The 20,940-nt window shown below is 40.4% G+C and overlaps 1 protein-coding gene across 1 annotated transcript; it reads left to right on the top strand.

Annotated features, from left to right (window-relative positions):
* Positions 1-3,367: 3,367 nt before the first annotated feature.
* Positions 3,368-3,883, top strand: LOC143018713 (uncharacterized). The gene has a single exon (XM_076174299.1). The coding sequence runs from the start codon at positions 3,368-3,370 to the stop codon at positions 3,881-3,883; it is 516 nt and encodes a 171-aa protein (XP_076030414.1).
* Positions 3,884-20,940: the final 17,057 nt, after the last annotated feature.

The following is a 20,940-nucleotide window of genomic DNA, read 5'->3' on the forward strand; positions in this document are numbered from 1 at the left end:
CAATTATGTTGTATTATTGAATAGAAAATATGTATGTATACCACAATGAAGGAGTGCCTGTATAATTCCACTTTACAAGGGAAAAGGGGACAAGTGTGAGTGTAGTAGTTTCAGAGGGATTAGCTTGTTAAGTGTAGTTGGGAAGGCTTATGGGAGGATCTTGATTGAGAGGATTAGGAGAGGAACAGAGGGAGTAATTGGTGAGAAACAGTGTGGATTTAGGATGGGTAGAGGTTGTGTAGATGAGATTTTTGTGGTAAGACATATATGAGAATGCTATAGAAAAAGATAAGGATGTTTTTTTGGCTTTTATGGATCTGGAAAAGGCTTACGACAGGGTAGACAGGAAGGCACTGAGGGAGGTTTTGCGGATATACGGGATAGGAGGAAAGCTTCTAGGAGCTGTCAAGAGTTTTTACGAGAGTAATAGAGCATGTGTCAGAATTAGAAATGGAGAGAGTGAGTGGTTCAAGGTAAAGGTGGAACTTCGTCAGGGATGCATTATGTCACCCTAGCTGTTCAACTTGTACATGGATGGGGTAATGCGAGAGGTAAATGCAAGGGTGGTGGGTCAGGGATTGGAGATGGTTAAAGAAAATGGGGAAAAGTGGGAGGTGAGCCAGCTGTTGTTTGCAGATGACACTGCACTTGTGGCAGGATCGGAGGAGGGATTGAGGAAGTTGGTGACAGAGTTTGGGAGAGTGTGTGAAAGAAGAAAGCTGAAGATAAATGTGGGTAAAAGCAAGGTGATGAGATTTACAAGGGGTGAAAGTGGCAGCACATTGGAATTGAGCATTAAGGGAGAGAGACTGGAAGTGGATAGTTTTAGATACTTGGGTGCAAATGTGGCAGGAAAAGGTGGAGTGAAGGTGGAGGTAGAAAGTAGATTGAGAGAAGTGAGTAAATGCCTTGGTGGATTAAAAAGTGTAATGAGGAATAGACATTTGAGAATGGATACTAAGAGGAGACTATATGAAGGAGTGATTGTGCCAACAGCACTGCATGGGGCAGAAACATGGAAGATAAGAGAGGAAGAGAGAAGGAGTTTGAATGTTGAAGTGGATGGAAGACTTCTTACATGAAAGAAAAATGAGAGTGGTGATAAGAGACATTCTAATTGCGATGAAGTGATTAGTGGAGTTCCACAAGGAACAGTTCTGGCCCCAATAATGTTTGCTATATATATTAATGATATGAAGGAATTGAAAGTTATACGAGCTTCTTTGCAGACAATGCAAAATTGTTCAAAAAAAGTGAACACTAGAAGATTGAGAGTCGCTGCAGAGTGATCTCAATAAAGTATGGGAATGGAGCAGGAAGTGGGAGATGGAATTCAATATTAAGAAGTGTAGTGTAATGGAATTTGGAAGAAGCCAAAAAAGAATAGTGGGATCATAAATTGGGAGAGGAAGAAATTAAAAAAGTAGAAAATGAGAGGGACCTGGGAGTCATTATTATGAATAATATGTCCTCTGAGAAACATATAAACAAATTTTTTTTTGAGAAACTTATAATTTAACAAGAACAATCAAAGTGGCATTTATATACCTGGACGAAGAAATGGCGAAGAAAATACTAGTCACTTTGATAAGACCAAGATTGGAATATGCAGCGACGACGTGGTCACCAAGTACAAAAAAATGTATAACGAAACTTGAAAAAATACAAAGAGCAATTATGAAATTGTCACCAACATTCTCAGAACTATCATAGGAGAGACTAGCAAAACTTGAGCTACAGACATACCTGGACAAAGAAATGGTGAAGAAAATACTGGTCACTTTGATAAGACCAAAATTGGAGTATGTAACGACGACGTGGTCACCAAGTACAAAAAAAAAAATTATAACATAACTTGAAAGAATACAAAGAGCAATTACGAAATTGGCACCAACACTCTCAGAACTATCACATGAAGAGAGACTAGAAAAACTTGAGCTACAGACATTAGAGCAAAGAAGAGAGAGAGGAGACTTGATAACAATCATGAAAGACATAGAAACTATTGATAGAGAGGATCTAATAAAATGAGATAGTAGAGATACAAGAGGACACGGAAAGAAAATCAAGACAGTTATAGAAGAGACCTGAAAAAGAACAGCTTTCAACACAGGGTTATAGACGTTTGGAACACGTTAGATGAAAATGTGGTGTGTGCAAAAACGATACACGAATTTAAAAACAGTCTAGATCAAATGAGATAATGAAGACGGTACACCACGAGCATAGCTCCTCTTCCCATAAAATACTAGGTAAACACACACACACACACATACATATTATATATATATATATATATATATATATATATATATATATATATAGTGTGTGTTTGTGTTTTATGTATATACACATGTATGTATATGTGTATACATTTGTATGTGTATGTATGCATACATATATGCAGTATGTGCACATGTAATAGATTAAAGACAAGAGGAGATGTGGAGTGAAGGGAGATTGAGGATTTTGTGCAGCCTTTACATCCGACACGCACTTACATACCTGAGGGTCCTGCAGGGACGATGGAAGGATCTCGTCGGAGAGCCGACCGTGGCACTCCCGAGATTCGCCTTCATCCGGGATGCACGCGTCCTTCATCCGGAAGACACCCGTTGCCCACCGCGCCAGAGGCGAAGTGGGCTTGACGAGGGACACGGCACACTGGACGGTGGAAGGAACCTGGCCAGGCGACCGGAGTTCCCATCCTCCTCTCTCTTACCTACGGGAATATTCCTCCGAGGAACGGCGAGATCGTCCGAAGACGGGAGGGCGGAAGAAGGGAACTTTGGACGGGGTCATGCAAGCCTGAGAGAGTGACGAACCGGGCCTGCCCTAGCTGTCGACATCGGCTTCCCGTCGCAACATACTGGCCAGTACCTCTTAAGGACCCAAGAGGGACTGGCCAGTGGCGGAAGCGATGAAGAGCGGTGGCAGCCCACTCTCTCAGGAGGTCGGAGTTCACCTCCGCTCTTGCCCCGAGGCCATCTCAACGAACCAAAGAAGGAAAACCCCGAAGAAGGAGAGTCGAGTCGCCGAATGACTTGGGCCATGGGAGAGGCGAAAGGATCCTCGCCGCCTGGCCGTAGAGACTCACGGGATGTGAGCTCTCCATGAACTAAAGGCTTCATGTTGGCCTGTATTCCAGTTCCAACGATTTCTGGGGGGGTACGTAACACCCCGAAATGCTATTATCACCAGAGAAGCAAGCCAGCGGACAGAAATTAAACAGTCGCCTTGCTCCGCTTGCTGACGTCATTTTATGCCTCACGGCCGTGCTCACTGCGACAAGTGATAGCTAACGACGGGCGCTCCAACCCGCCGGGGGTATCGGGCCTCTGGGTCGAATCCAGACCTAACGGACACCATGACGGCTCGTCACCAGAGCTCTGTGCTGTCGTATATGCGAATAGGAATAACGAATATTGAAGACCAAGGCTACCGAATGGAGGAACAGCTGAAAGAAATTGCTTCTGAGAAGAATGTGGGAGTAATAATTAATGATAAATTAAGCTGTGTGGATCACCTGGCAGAGAAAGTAAATAAAGCTAACAAAATAGTGGGACTAATCAGAAGGACGTTTGTTACATTGGATGCAACAATATTTAAGTCTTTGTTTGTAGCATTGGTGAGACCACATCTTGAGTATGCTAACCAAGTTTGGAGTCCTCACTTGGTAAAAGATATTGAGATGGTGGAGAATGTGCAGCGAAGGGCTACAAGGATGGTGCCGGAACTTAAAGGACTGAGCTATGAAGAAAGACTAAGGAGGTTGAACCTACCAACACTGGCATATAGAAGAGCACGGGGAGACATGATAGAGACCTACAAGATACTGACAGGAAAATATGATGGAGACTGCACTCCAGGGAAGAGAACATAAGCAGGGGAAACTCACTGAAATTATTCAAGACAATGTCACGGCAGGATGCAAGAAAATATGCTTTCCCGTGTACGGTTGTCAATGATTGGAACCAGCTGCCTGAATGGTTGACTGCAGCAAAATCAGTTAACCAATATGAGGGTAGACTTGACCAATTCTGGCAAAACCAAGAACTAATATAAGATTATAAAGCAAAGATCCACCACAAGCTACCACAAAGTGTAAATGTGGATCTGGAGTCACAGGCGCAAGTCTCTTCCAGGAAGTCTATGTGTCTTTGTAATGCTGTTCTCGCATTCGCTTAGCTGCGAGTTCGAATCCCGCACTCCTCTCCGATTCCCAGCAGCGACTGTTAGTTACCTGCCATAACGATCCATCACGTACGTTTATAACTTTTCATAATAATCCATACTATACTAGAGAGAAAATGAAAATTGTAATATTTTCTATTATATCATACCAATTCAACTCTTGAAAAAAATAAATAGATTTGTAATTGGCGCTGGAACAATTCTTAAAATAAATGTATATATTTCCTATGGTGAATTTAACAGTTCAAAACTAATTCAAAAGGGGTATTCCGGCCTTACCAAGACAACTCTGACACGTCCGTCTCCTCCAACTCTCCAGTCTAAACTACAAACTCTGTCGCCCCTCGTTCGAAGCGCAGTTCGAAGCTAACTTCGAACAAAACCAGCTAACAATGGGATACGTAAAACAGAGGAATATGTATTTCCCCATCTTTAAATTAAACACGATAGTGTTTATACAGAATTACATTCATGCAATTTTTTTTAGAAAATAAATGTGGTAAGACCGAAGTACAATACAGTGTAACAATTCCAAGGTTATTTACAGTTAGCTCCATACAATATCGCAGAGCTATTTAGTAAGGAGAAGGTAAACATCTCAGTTTATTTTGTATCACAAAAGAATTAAGGCTTTCAAACATACAGGAATGTAACATGGGAATATACTAAACCAACATTCCAAGCTTATAGAACCATTATTGAAGGATGTATACAACTGCATCAATAAGGACGAGATAGGCTGTCTGCGATAACATTATGCCTGCCGCTTATGTGCTTTATCTCAAGAGTATAAGGCTGTAATGCCAGGTACCATCTAGTCCAGGGCTGGGGAACCTTTTAGTGCACGAAGGCCACCTTACAATTCATCGTCCCACATAAAGGCTGCACTGATTTTTGTTTTGTTTTTTTCAATTATTTGATCCCTTTTTAGGGGAGTGACATCACTGAACACGGTTAACTTTGCTTTAGTCTATGTGTGTGGTGTATACTATAAGTTTCAAGTGTATAATGATTTTAGACTTAAAAAATATTCAAGGTCTTTTAGAAAAAATATGTATATCAAACCTCTGATCTAGTCAATCGCATGTTCTTGTTTTTTCATACGGTTCACAAACACCAATGGGTTATGATCACTATATACAGTAGGGTAAGACAGGGTACAAAGTTACACGGGGCGCGTTGTTACAGGGCTAAGTGAGAGAATTGCGTCATTGTTCCGATCCTAATGTTCATGTCTGCTCATGCGCAGTATTCTATTGTTGCCATTTCCGCCGCAAAGTGCACCATTCACGGATTACCTTAACTACGGACGCAATTCCCTTTCAGCACACGGTGAGTAAAAAAATGTTCGTCGTCGAAAATTTTCACTGAATTCGTTCTACTGAAAGCCGACTTTCAGCTCGCTTACACTGAAAAGAGTAAGCCTTTCTCTAACAACGTGTGTATTGTCTAGCATCGTAGAATAAAGCATGTGTCGTACATGGGACTGATTTTAGAAGAGGTGCCGGGGCAAGTTGTTACACTAGAGCCGGGGCAAATTGTTACAGTGTAACAACTTACCCCGGATAGTTTGGTAATTTCATGTATGGCGTTTTTATTGTGTGTTCGTCAATTTTTAATGTAGTTCTTGTCGCTTCCAGGCAAGATCAAGATCAATGACCATTTTTGATGTGCCAGCCATTGTGGGAACTGCCCTGCTAAAAGCCATGATTCAAACCATCATCGAGTCATTCAGATGTACTGGAATCTGGCCTGTCAACAGAGACATTTTCTCAGAGGGAGACTTTGCTGGTTCACTTGTCACTGAGCGACCACTGCCGACACAAGATGAGCCAGTTGCCAGCACATCATCGTGCCCAACCCCTGCCCACATCCAACCTGCCAGTACAACCTCTGACCCCATGTCCTCATCCATCCCCACAACTTCATCAACCAAACCCACCAGTACTTCATCCAATGCCAGGCCAATGCAGATTTACAGTAGCTCATCCTGTCCTGTCCCCCCACCGACACTTCCTGCTGTTCCTCCAACCTCACCTTGTACCTCCTCCCAGTCAGATGGCATAGAGCATGCATCATCGTGCTCTCAGTTCGACCCTCACGCTGTTATGACCATCCCCTATGCCGAGGGGAAAGACACAGCCTCCAAAAACGACCGCCGAAAGAGGAAGAGTGAGATTTTGACGGACTCTCCGGTCAAGAATTTGCTGACCCCCAGGAAATTCTACAAAACCTCTACCCCCACTGCAAAAGGGAAAGGGAAAGGCAAAGTCAGCAACAAGAAGGGTGGGCCTCAAAAAGGCAAAACATCGAAGATCGTGCAGTCTTCCTCTGAGTCTTTGTCAGATTTAGAGGACTCCTGCACCAATTGCATGGAGGCATACGGGAACAGTCGTCCGGGGGAAGGTTGGATTGCCTGTTCATCATGCGGACATTGGGCTCATGAAGAATGCACAAACATTGGTGCAAGAAATTTTGTGTTTGTCTGCCACAATTGCAATTCTGATTAAATCTGTGCTTTCGTATCGACACCCCATTTTGTAACATTTTGCCCCGATACTCGTAACAACTTACCCCACTACAGGGGTAAAAAGTTACAAAATGGATGTTAACTGTAATCAAGTGTCTTAGAACAATGGAGATATAATCAGTAAAACTTGCCCTCTCTTATGGTGAGCAACATATTTCATGGCATGCTTGTCAAATTTTGTTATGAATAAAGCATTTTTTTTTTTTGCAGATATATTCTGAATTTCCTTAAAATTGTAACTTTGTACCCCGTCTTACCCTAATTTTCTGTCCACTGTTTCCTACATAAACATCAAAATTTTCTAATGCCATTAACAAGGCAGCAGCTTCTTTCTCTATAGTACTGTAATGTCTTTGTTAGGGTTTAAGTTTTGTTGACATGTAGCATATAGGATACTATATATTTTCATACTCTAGAAGGAGAACAGCGCCTGATGCAACATCGCTTGCATCTACCTGGATTACGAAAGGTTTCTGGAAATCTGGGCCACGCAAGACCGGCTTTGACATTAATATGTTTTTAACTTTAACTTTAGGACTAACCAAGTCAGTAAGTGGTTTGAAAACTACGCTAAAATTTTGGCAAAACCTTCGATAATACCCTGCCATACCCAGAAATCGTTGAACACCTTTTCTATTGGTAGGGGCAGGCAGGGATTCTATAGCTTCAACTTTCGCTCTCACAGGAACTACTGTTCTATAACCCACATCATGGCCTAAAGATGTTAATTGTGCATGACCAAATTCACTCTTCATTAAATTTACAGTTAACTCTGCCTTCTTTAATCTACCGAATAGTTCTCTTAAGGCACAAACGTGATCTTCCCATGACATTAAAAAGATAACCAGATCGTGAAGGTATGCACATTCACTAGGAAGTCCTGCAACCAGGGTTGACATCAGTCTTTGAAAAGTTGCGGGAGCATTCCTTAATCCAAACGGTGTCACAGTATATTGAGATAACCCATCTGGAGTCAAAGCTAGAGACATGTTTAGCTTCTTCCGTCAGAGGAATCTGATAGTAACCTTTTTGTAAATCTAATTTGGTTATAAATGTAGCATTCCCAATAGCATCCATGATGTCTTCAATTCGAGGCAGTGGGAAGGTATCAGCTCTAGTAAGGACATTTAACTTCCTATAGTCCGCACACATGCGCATTTCCCCATTTCCTTTTGGAACTAATATACAGGGTGAAGCCCACTTACTGTTGCTGGGCTCAGCAAGACCATTATCGAGGAGGAACTGTACCTCTTTGCGCACTATTTCTACCTTGTTAGGGGAAATACGATAATGTTTCTCTTGCTGGTGCTGTTCCTTCCACTACCTCGATAGGATGCGCAGCCATAGCGGTGGGTCTCGGTACGTTGCTGAGGATTTCGGGGAAGTTATGCAACAAACCTGAAATATCAGATTGCCGAGTTTCGGACAAATGGCAAAGTTTATCATAGGGATTAGAGAGCACTTCTGAATTGGTTAACTTGTTTGTTGGTATACTATCAGATTCCGGGTTTACATTAGAATCTTCCACCACACCTACAGCATTTACAACACAAATAGGTGTCTTTACATCAGGTTATAGCTCTTAAATACAATGATTTGAGAGATTCATCAAGTTTTTGTGAAGACTTCAAATCACTCCGTGACATAGGCAGTTCGCTTAAATCTATACAGTCAAACCGAGAGTTATTATTACTGCTTACCCCTTCACTGGGCAGACCGTCAGTATCAACACTTGGTGAAGCACCAATATTTTCTACATCATACAAGACACCAAGTCAAGGTTGTCCGGGGTGTCTTCACTAGCCCCGGACAACCTTGCTCGGTTACGAGTGACAGCACATACAGGAAAGATATAATCATTGTCACCCTCCACACAGTCAATCATGTCAGTATCTAATGGGGGTCATACTAATAATAGGGTCAGGTACTACCAAATTTCCAGCAATTTCGTTTCCCAGGAGAAGGTCTACTCCTTTAACAGGCAGTGTCTCGCCAACTGCAACTAATACCGGTCGAGACAATAAACCAGATTCGAAGTATAGTGTGGCTAGGGGGACAGGTACCACTTCTTTTCCACCTACAACATTTAACAGTACGTGCTCACCAGTCAGAGCCTGCTCCACACCAGGGACAGCACTCCTTAACCCATTCAACTCCGATGACAAGATGTCTTGTCATTTGGTCAAATAAAACAAAAAATCATAAAACACCAAAATGTTTGATCAAACACCAGAAAAATATGACGCCAGTCCTCGCTTCGCTCGCGAGCGAAGCGAGGACTGACGTCATATTTTTCTGGTGTTTGATCAAACATTTTGGTGTTTTATGATTTTTTGTTTTATTTGACCAAATGACAAGACATCTTGTCATCGGAGTTGAATGGGTTAACACCATACTGCACGTAGCCGCTGTGTCCCGTAACTTTCACAGCGACCCAAGGTCTATCCTGTACAACTGATATTTTGCCTGGAAATATAATATATTTCCAGGCGAAGTAGTCTTCCAGCTCTTCAAATTCACAACTTTTGGCGAGAATCCTGAATGTGTGACGCAGACTTTCGAGTCACCAATTCCCGGAAGGTCGAGGTCTCCGTTACGAGGTCAGTAGTGGCCGAAGAAGAAGAACCACGACGCAGTTAGGAGTGTCGACTTCAACTAAGGTAGACTCAATTCCAAATCGCCGTCTCATCTCAATCAGGTCTGCATAAACACATTCAGTGTATGTGGTTATGCAATTAAACACGATTAAAGACGAAGCCATATTAAGAAGGTATAGAGCCTGTGCCAGAGGGCGCTGTGTAGCTGCGGCCGAAGCCGTCATCTTTGCCCTGTGCGCTTCTTGGACTCTTGGGCAGGTAACTAACAGTCACTGCTGGGAATCGGAGAGGAGTGCAGGATTTGAACCCACAGCTAGGCGAATGCGAGACCAGCATTACGACAGCACAGAGGTCTGACGACGAGCTGTCATGGTGTTCGTGTGGTCTGGATTCGACCCAGAGGCCCGATACCCCGGCGGGTTCCTGTAGACCTCAGCGTAATGGGTGTTGGAGCACTCGTCGTTAGCCATCACATATCGATGTGAGGACGGGCGTGAGACGTGAAAGGACGTCAGCAAGCGGAGCAAGGCGACTGTTGAGCCTCTGTCCGGTTGCTTGCTTCTCTGGTGAATTGCATTCCGGCGAATTACGTAGCCCCCAAAAATTGTCGGAATTGGAATACAGGCCAACATGAGGCCTTTAGTTCATGAGGCCTTTAGCTCACATCCCGTGAGACTCTTCTGGCCAGGCGCCGAAGGTTCTTCCTCCTCTCCCTTGGCCCAGGTTGTTGGGCGACTCAACTCTCTCCTTTTTCTTCGGGGTCTTCCTTCTTTGGTTCGTTGAGATCGGCTCAGGGTAAGGGCGGAGGTGAACTCCGACCTCCTGAGAGAGTGGGCTGCCACCGCTCTTCACCGCTTCCGCCACTGGCCAGTCCCTCTTGGGTCCTTGAGAGGTTACTGGCCAGTATGTTGCGACGGAAGCCAATGTCGACAGCTAGGGCAGGCCCGGTTCGTCATTCTCTCAGGCTTGCCTGACCCCGTCCAAAGTTCCCTTCTTCCGCCCTCTCGTCTTCGGACGATCTCGCTGTTCCACGGAAGAAGATTCCCGTAGGTAAGAGAGAGGAGGATGGTTGCCTGGCCAGGTGCCTTCCGCCGTCCAACGTGTCGTGTCCCTCAACGAGCCCACTTCGCCTCTGGCGCGGTGGGCAACGGGTGTCTTCCGGATGAATGACGCGTGCATCCCGGATGAAGGCGAATCTCGGGAGTGCCACAGTCGGCTCTCCGACGAGATCCTTCCTTCGTCCCTGCAGGACCCTCAGGTATGTAAGTGCGTGTCGGATGTAAAGGCGACACAAAATCCTCAATCTCCCTCCACTCCGCATCTCCTCTCTTCTCCAATCTATTACATGTGCACATACTGCATGTATGTATATATACATACACATAAAAATGTTACACATATACATGTATATACATATATATACACATACATGTACAACACATGTATACATATATATATAATATATATATATATTTATACATATATACATATTTACAAAGAATTACAAAGGCGGAGCATACCGACAGGAGACCTTTTGGTCCATAACTAGATCGGATGCAAAAAATTATATATGATAAAAAATAGATAAAATATTATAATATAAATAATAATAAAATAAATAATACATAGGTTATGATAGGTATAGTTAAATGATAAACAGGTAAATAGTAAATAATAATAAACTAGCAAATAAATAATAATAAATGGAAATCAAGCAAATAAAGACAAATAATAACAAAAAATCAAATAATATAAAATAATCGGCAGTCATTATAGCATCTTGCTTACATGTTTATCAAAACGAATCTTAAAGCTTCGAACTGAATTACATTGCACTGCCTCTAAAGGAAGTTTATTCCATTCATTAACTACATGGTTGGCAAAGTTGTTTCTACCCAATTCCAAATTAAATCTATTTCCTGACAGTTTGAGACCATTATTTCTTATCGGATTCTCATTCAGTGCAAGAATTTTGTCACTTTAGATGTTGTCATTCCCCTTTTGAATCTTAAATACCTGTATCAAGTCACCTCTGAGTCTACACTTTTTTTTGGGAAAACAGATTTATATGTTTTAGTCAATTTTCGTATGATTTTTTTATATTTAGAATCAGTTTTGTGGCTCTCCTTTGTACTTTTTCCAATCTGTTAATGTCTTTAATGAGATTTGGTGACCATAAACAGCATATTCCAAATGTGTGTCTGTGTGTGTATTTACCTAGTTGTATTTACCTTGTATTTTGCGGGAGAGAAGCTATGCTCACAGGGACCCACAGTTGTATCTTTCCGCATCCAGTTCTTTCTTAAAGTCGTGTATAGTTTTAGCACTCACTGTTTCCTCTTTCAATTTATTCCATGTATCTATGTATTTACCTAGTTGTATTTTACGGGAAGGGCAGCTATGCTCACGGCGTCCTGTCTTCATATCTTGTTTTATCTAGACTGTTTTTAAATTCGTGTATCGTTTTTGCACATACCATTTTCTCATCTAATTTGTTCCAAATGTCTATCACCCTGTGAGGAAAGCTGTTCTTTTTTAGGTCTCTTCTATAACTGTCCTTCTTGATTTTCTTTCCGTGTCCTCTTGTATCTCTACTATCCCATTTTATTAGATCCTCTCTATCAATAGTTTCTATGCCTTTCATGATTCTATAAATAGTTATTAAGTCTCCTCTCTTCTTTGCTCTAATGTCTGTAGCTCAAGTTTTGCTAGTCTCTCCTCATATGATAGTTCTGAGAGTGTTGGTGCTGATTTTGTTATTGCTCTTTTTATTCTTAGTCTTATCAAAGTGACCAGTATTTTCTTTACCATTTCTTCGTCCAGGTATGTAAATGCCACTTTGATTGTTCTTATTAATTTATAAGTTTCTCCAAAAAATCTTCTGGAACTTTTCCTTCTTTCAATGAACTACTTATTAGACTATGTATTTTGTCTGTTAGTTCATTCCTGCATTCTCTCGAAATCCAGTTTGCCATTTCATCTGGTCCATGCGATTTTCTGACATCGAGATTACTCAAGTGATTCATTCTTTCATTCCTTGTTACTTCTATCTCTTTCATAGGGGGGACTTTCTCCTCCCACTTGATATCTCTAGGTTGTATGTTCTCCCTCATAAACACAGATTTAAATTGTTTGTTCATAATTTCTGCCATTTCTATTTCCTCTGTGTATTCAACTCCTCCTTGTCGTAGTTTCTCTAATTCTTGTTTGTTTTTCAGTTTGTTGTTTACAAATCTGTAAAATAGTTTTGGTTGATCTTTACATTTTTCCATGACATCTTTTTCATATTTTCTCTTTTCTGCTCTGCACACTTGTACATATTCATTTCTATAACTAGTATATATTTTCCATTTTTTCAGGTATTTTGTCTTTTTTCCATTTTATCCAAGCTTTATCCCTTTTGTTTTTTAACTCCCTGCATCTTTTGTTGTACCAACACTTTACATATCCTTTTTCTTGTTTTTGTCTTGGAACATACTTTTCCACTCCTTTATAAATTTGTCAAAATATTCCATTTCTCTTCTACTGGTGTTTCCTCTTTGTGCATCTTTTCCCAGTCTGCTTTTTGAAAAAATTCTCTTATTCTATAAAAATTTGTTTTTCCATACATCAATCTTCCCTTTCTATATTGTTCATTTTTTTCATGTATTTTTCGTTTAGTTCCAGTTCAACCAATATGTGGTCACTTTTACTTATTGGTGTCTTATATTCAATCTTGTTATTTCGGGTTCTGATGTGATCATTAGCTCCAGTCTCGATGGTTCTTCCTCATTTCTATACCTAGTATTCTCTTGTATCCATTACATCATTGTATGTTCTATAATCATATCAAGTAGTACATTTTCCCATAGGTCGTCTCCACCCTTCACTGTCATCTCTTCACAGCAGATTTCTTTACAATTAAAGTCACCCCTTATAACTATTCTTCCTCCATCTTCTATTACCTTATTTAGTGTTATCCTTGTGTCTTATAACATACTTTTGTGTTCTTTCTCTTCCCACGAGGCCGTTTTAGGAGGCCCATAATTTACTACAAACTTTCTGCTCTTCCTATCCCTGTCCTGTCCTACAAATATGTAAATGGAAAACTGAAAAACAAACAAGAAATAGAAAAACTGCGCCAAGATAAATAGGAATATACAGAAGAACTGGAAATGGCTGAAATAATGAACAACCACTTCAGATCAGTATTCACAATAGAAAACTCGCCTAACAGTGCAGAGAGAGAGAATTATCCCCAGCAATGAAAGAAATAAACGTAACACAAAAAGAAATCAGTGATCAAATCAAAACCCTGGATGTCAGAAAATCACATGGCCCAGACGGAATAGCAAACTGGATACTAAAAGAATGCATGGAGGAATTAACTGACAAAATATACAATATAATTAAATCCTCACTTAAAGAAGGAAAAGTACCATTGGACTGGAAAAAAGCAAACATTGTACCAATTTATAAGGGAGGTGATAAGGAAGATCCATCTAACTACAGACCAGTCTCACTAACAAGCACAATAGCAAAAATTTGTGAAAGAGTGGTCAAAAACAGATGGGTTAAATACCTGGAAGAAAAATCTATACTGAACCCTAATCAATTTGGATTTAGGCAAGTGAGATCCTGTACAACAAATCTAATCTGCTTTTACTCAAGATTAGTAGACATAATACAAGAGATGGATGGGCAGACTGTGCTTTTCTGGACCTGCAAAAGGCATTCAATAAAGTACCTCATATGAAACTAATAAATAAGATAGAGTCAAAAGGTGGCATCAGAGGAAAATTATTGGAATGGATGAAAGACTTCTTGATTGGAAGGAAAATGAGAGTTGTAATTAGAGAAAAATTCTCCAACTGGGAAGAAGAAAAAAGCGGTGTCCCGCAAGGATCAGTACTGGCCCCAATCATGTTCGCCGTATATATTAATGACATGAATGAAGGTGTGGAGTGCTATATAAATTTTTTTGCAGATGATGCAAAATTACTTAAGAAAGTAAAAACGGAAGAGGACTGCAACTCATTGCAACAAGATTTGGACACAATATGGAATTGGACTCAAAAGTGGGAAGTAAAATTCAATATTAAGAAATGTAGTATAATGGAATTTGGAAAGAGTAAAAACAGAATATCAAAAGATTACAGAATTGGGGAAGAAAAAATAAATAAAACAAACTATGAAAAAGATCTTGGAGTGATGATTGGAAAGGACATGAAACCAGATAAGCATATAGATAAAATATTCGGAGAGACCTACAGCTTATTGAGAGCAATCAAAGTGGCATTTGCTTATATGAACAAAGAAATGATAAAGAAAATACTAACTACACTAATAAGACCAAAACTTGAGTACACAGCATCACTTTGGACACCCAGTACCAAAAAGAATATTAAGAAACTAGAAAGATTACAAAGAGCGACAACCAAACTAGCACCGACACTCGCTGAACTAACATATGAGCAAAGACTATCCAAACTGAACCTACCAACTCTGGAACAAAGAAGAGAAAGAGGAGATTTTCTGACTATCTACAGAATAATGAAAGGAATGGAAGTTTTAGACAAGAACGACCAGTTAGTTTGGGAAAACAGTAAAACGAGAGGACACGGAAAAAAAATTGAAAAAAGATAGTTATAGAAAAAACTTGAAAAGGAACAGTTTCCCACACAGAGCAATAAATACATGGAACAAATTAGACAACAAAACAGTATGTGCAAACACTATACAAGATTTTAAGATAAAACTTGATGCGGAGAGATACAAAGACGGGTCACCACGAGCATAGCTCCCCACCCGTATATTACAACTAGGTAAATACTCTATTCTTTCTATATGTGACATTCCTCACATTTATATCCTTCTTAGTCAGGAATATAACTCCACCCCCTTGTTTTACCTCTCTGTTTCTAATCCAATAATTATATGCATCATGTTGGGTGGTAGTGGACCTTTCAGTTTTGTCTCTACAATTCCCATTATGTCTGGTTCTTTTTCCTTCAGGTAATCATTCAGTTCGTTCAAGCCTGTTATTAAGCCATCTATATTTGTGTAAGACACTTTTAATTTTCTGCTACTTCCATCGTGTTTTTTGTTTCCTTTCCATTTTTCTCTGCTATGAACCATTTCCTCACTTTCATATCCACTACTCTCCAATAGAATTTCTCTTTGTTTGACTGTTCTTTTCTCATTTTTTTTAGCTTCTAGTTTTTTGTTTTCTCATCTCTTTCATTATTAATTTCTCTTTTTATCCATACATGTTTATACAGATCACTGTCTGCTAGTTTCCCTGTTTTTGCTAAGATATTCTCTGCTGTCATTTGTGCCCTAAATTTGATCTTAATTGGTCTGGTCTTATCTGTATTATATTTCCCTAGTCTATATATTTCTTCAATTTTTTGTTCATCTTCTTGAACTACTTTTAATATTTTGTTTACCTTTTCCTTTTCCTCTTTTACTCTTGTGGTCCTATTTGGATTATGCTTCTCTTCCATCCCTAATATAATTATACATTTCTTTTTATCTGCTAAGTCTCTTACTATATTCCTCTTCTCTCTCATCACTTTAATAACCATGTCCATAATTTGTTCTTGTATCTTGTTTTACTATATCTCTAAATTCAATTTTGTTGTTCTCTTGGGCTTTTTTCCAACCCTGTACCTCTTTTGCTATGGACTCTGTATTCTCTTTATTATTATTCTTTAATTCCTCATTCTCATCCTTTACTTCTTTTAACTGTCTTTTTAATTCTTCTATTTCTTTAGGTTTTGATTCTCTTTCTTTAGTTCTTCCAGTTTATTAACTCTTTGTGCAACTAGTGTTAATTGGTTAAACCTAACCTCCCATGCTTCGTTCATTTTTTTTTAGTTTCTCCTCTAGATTTATTAGTCAGAGGAGGTTGTCATCTCCTCCCTCATTAAATCCATATAAGCAGTTATCTTCTCTTTCCATTGAGCTGCTATTATCTATATTTCTGCTCTTGATACCTCTGCTCCCCTGTTCTACCTCGTCTGTGTGTTTTGCACATCTTTTGTTGACACCCCTTCTGATGTCCTGGGCCCCGTTTGTCCCCTTCCTCATTTCCTTCCATTTTCCTCAATAATGTCTCCCCTTCTCCTTTTTCTTCACCTTCCCTACTAATACAACACAGGTACTCCCTCATTGCTGTAATCCACGAAAATTGTGTTTCTTTCCGGAGTTCCAATCTTCGCTGCTAAGCCACGTCCACACGGTCGAGCTGTGCCTGGCAGGGCAAAGTCTGCAGTCTATGCCCGCGTAAGATGTCCACACAGCTGTCTGTGGTGGTTGGAGGGCAGTCGGACGCCAGCAGTTGTTGTGAGCGAGTGGTTCATTACGGTAAGATCACCATGGTGCGCTCCATACTTCGAAAGAAGATAGCACTATATTCTATCATAATTGGTGCCTACATTAGAAAGAAAAACAAGAGACCACAGAGACGTGTCTGGTGCCGGGAGTGGTTGCAGAGACGTGAAAGAATGGGTAGCTCTGTGACAATCCTACGTGAATTGCATGAGGAAAATGAAACTTTGTTCCGCAATTACGTGCGGATGGACATAAACAATTTTTATATTCTTGTATCAAAAGTGGAGAGCTATATTCAGAGGCAAGAGACAAATATGAGGCAAAGCATTACACCAGCAGCACGTTTGTCTCTATTTCTGTAATCAAAACACCTTACATTCCACAGACATTCATGTGATTTATATATATCAATCGAAGTTATAGTGTCTTGTCGTGACCAATATGCACTAGCACTCGGTGTGGACATGGTGTACTAATAACGTGGTAGTCAGTGGATCTGCCTACACCTTACCTCATGCGTTTGGCAGTGACGGAAGACCTCCATCCACTGCCCTCTATTGGCGCCGGGAGCGGACAGTTTGATGGTTTGCCCGCTGAAACTGCTCGTACAAGGGCAAAGCCTTCGTGCCCGACGGACACTGCTCGACCGTGTGGACGTGGCTTAAGGAAATAAAAAGATAGTAGTGTATAAAAGAGGGCTTTTGCCATTGGGTGATTGAGCGAGCGATTAATTGGCGGTCTGTACTGAGCTGGTTTGCTAACTTTGCTCGTACCTCACCTCGTGCGTTTGGCAGCAATGTCAGCCCTCCATCCATCCACTGCCCGCAAATGGTGCCGGGAACAGACAGTTTGATGGTTTGCCCGATGAAATTGCCCGTTGTCGAGCAAAGCCCTCGTGCCCGGCGGGCAGTGCTCGACCGTGTGGACGTGGCTTTAGTCTGATGTGTATTTACTTAGTTGTATTTTGAGGGAGAAGAGCTATGCTCGTAGGGACCCGCAGTTTTATCTTTCCGCATCCAGTTTTTTCTTAAAGTTGTGTATAGTTTTAGCCTTCACTGTTTTCTCTTTCAATTTATTCCATGTATCTATCAATCTCTGTGGAAAGCTGTTCTTTTTCAGATCTCTTCTGTAACTGTCCTTCTTAAGTTTCTTCTTGTGTCCCCTTGTATTTCTTCTGTCCCATTTAAGTAGATCATCCCTGTCAAGGATTTCCATCCCTTTCATAATTCTATAGATGGATATCAAATCACCTCTTTCTCTTCTTTGCTCCAGAGTTGATAAGTTTAGTTTGTCCAATCTTTGTTCATATGTCAGCATGCTGAGTGCTGGTGCCATCTTTGTTAGTGCTCTTTGAATTCTTTCTAGTTTATTTATTCATTTATTTATTTTTTTGTACTGGGTGTCCATAGTGGAACTAGGATTTTCTTCACCATTTCCTTGTCCATGTAGTCAAAGGACACTTTCATTGATTTTATTAAGTTGTAGGTTTCTCCAACAATTTTGTTTACATGTTTGTCTGATGTCATGTCATTTGAAATGATCACTACTAGGTCTCTTTCTGAATTTACTTTTGTAACTTCTTTTGTTCCAATTTTTTGTGTGTGTGTTCATGCAATAAAAACACTAGAGACATGTGCTCTACAGATGTAAGGTAACCACAATGAAAAGGAATGACCGGAGTAGAGCACTTTCATGTATTACATCTTCATTGCAGAAATAAATAGAGAATACAAACATAATATATAGCAGGGAAAAGAAGACGTGGACACAAGGGATCCATTTGTCAATGGTGGGTGAAGGTAGAGTACTCTGATATTTGGTCACTACCTTATCCCACTGTTGACACATGGATCCCTTGTGTCCATGTCCACTCTTCCCTACTATATATAATGCTTGTTTGCACTCTCTATGTATTTCTGTAATGAAAATGTATTACACAAAAACGCTCTGCTCTTATAGTTTGTTTTCATCGTGGCGTACATATATATTTTCTATTCAATAATACAACATAATTGGAATTATTTTTTATACTTTCTCTCCTCACAATTTTCTTCTCCATAAGAGAAAGGGAAAATACTATATTACCGAATGAAGTACAATGTTTCACCTAGACATTAAGCATCCTCTGGTAAAGTTTATTTTCAAAGATACAAAACTGATTTTATATACCAGACATTGGGAGAGGTGCTGTGGTCCCGGAGTTGTTGTTTAGTTTCTCCTTGGTGTGCCCCAAATAACTCCAAGGTTCCACACATATTTTGTAGAATATTCATTTTTGGTAGATACCTAATCAATATGGATTCCAAGCATTTTAATTTTCTTTTATTGTCATTCTTAATAATTATTATTGTGTTATTATCCAGGTCCTTCCACTATATGTTTGTCTTGTGTCCTTTAGCGAGGGGTGATTTTACTGCCCCATTTTGCATGTGGTATGTGAGCCTTTGTGACAAAGTTTGAGTTGTGTGGCCTATACTCTTCAGTACAAAGCATGCCATTTTTGTTAAAAGTACACTGAGAATTTGTACACAAAATTAGTTTGTTTTAATTTCTCCTTTACTCTTTTCCCTCACTATCCACTATACCTCCTCCCCCAACTCTTCCATTTTGTGCCACATGCATCCCCAAATCCTTGAAACAATCAACTTCCTCCAGCCTTTCTTCCAACTTGCTGCCACCCTCTTTTGGTTACTTTTACCTTCACTAACTGCCTTCATCCCTCTTGACCCTGCCATAAACACAGTATTGTCAGCAAACAACAGGCTCACCTCCCACTTCCCTCTACTATTTACAAATATCTCAAATCCCCTGCCCATCACCTTTGCATTTACTTCCCGTACCACCCCATCCACGTACACAGTGAAAAGCCATGGCAACATGACAGCCCTGACACAGCCCCCACCTTTACCTCAAACCATTCTCTCCATTCCCAATCCTAACAGAAGCCCTACTCTTGTAATTGACCTTAACAGCTTTCCCCCAATCCCATATATCTGCAACATCATCCACAGTGTCTTCCTGTCTCCCCTGTCATATGTCTTTTCCAAATCCATACAGGCCAAAAAAACCATCCTTGTCTTTTGCCAAAAACTTCTGGCAAATCTGCCTTACCACAAAAATCTGATCCACACACCCTTTACCTTTCCTAATATGCATACCAAAATGCCCTTTTCCTCCTTTAATGAGGGTGGCCAAATTTAAGGCATACACTTACCCACCCCCACCTAAAAAAATAAATAATTAATCATCTCCCTTTCCAACCACTCTCCACTTGTCTATTTTCTGCCCTCTCCCTTCCTTGACACATTCCTTTCATTCAATGGCCCCATCAATCCACCTTATTTTTAGTTTGAGTTGATTCAATCACTTCTGCTTTCCACACCTTTTCTTGGTGGACCTTCTTTCCACATGCCCAAACTTTCCCAGCACTTTGTTCCACCCTATCTACCAGCTCTTTGCATCCCCATTTGCCTCGCCTCCCCATTTCTCACAATCCATCCTCAACATGCCATCAAACTTTTTGAAACGCTTCATCTCAAAACACATTCAAGCTCTACTTTGTTGCCTCCAGATTTCATGTCTATCTTTTATACTGTGCCCTGGGCAAAATCACTCCATAGTAAAAATTTCTTTGCATTCATCCTCGGACACCCATTTCTCATGACCCTTTTCACTGCCTCTCCCCAAGGCTGTCACATGGTGGTGGGGACATATGCCCAAGGGCTGCAATTGCAGCCTGGACTTGCTGCCCACAAAAGAGAGAAAGAGAAAGAGAAAGGGAGAGAGAGAGAGAGAAATTAAGGAAGCCCTGAATACTTTACTGTAATAATTTCCATTATTACAACCACATTGCAGTCCAAGGAATGTGGGAATGAAATGGGTGGGAGTTGATTTATGCCTTTGACTTCATCCCTTGTAAGGGGGAAAAAGCCCTTGGTATGTATGTGTGTGTGTATGTGTATGTGTATATATATATATATATATATATATATATATATATATATATATATATATATATATATATATAATGAAAACTCTTTCACTTAAGTATACAGCACACACAACAAATGCATCTTTTATCATGTATACCGGTATCCTATAATTACATTACACAAAATAGGATCATAGGTAGTAAAGGGTGGTGGATGTGGGAAGTGGCAATTGTGTTGTCATGCTTCATGACGTGTCACCAACACAAAGGGGACGCGAATAATGGTGCCACAAGCTACATTCTAGCAAAGCCATAATGCTCGTCATCCTAAATGGGATGACCAGTGATATGGGATTCAACCAATTAATGGGTTA

The sequence above is a fragment of the Oratosquilla oratoria genome, chromosome 35 (genome assembly GCF_046742065.1).
Source record: "Oratosquilla oratoria isolate Oo_2021 chromosome 35, ASM4674206v1, whole genome shotgun sequence".
Classification (NCBI taxonomy): Eukaryota; Metazoa; Arthropoda; class Malacostraca; order Stomatopoda; family Squillidae; genus Oratosquilla; species Oratosquilla oratoria.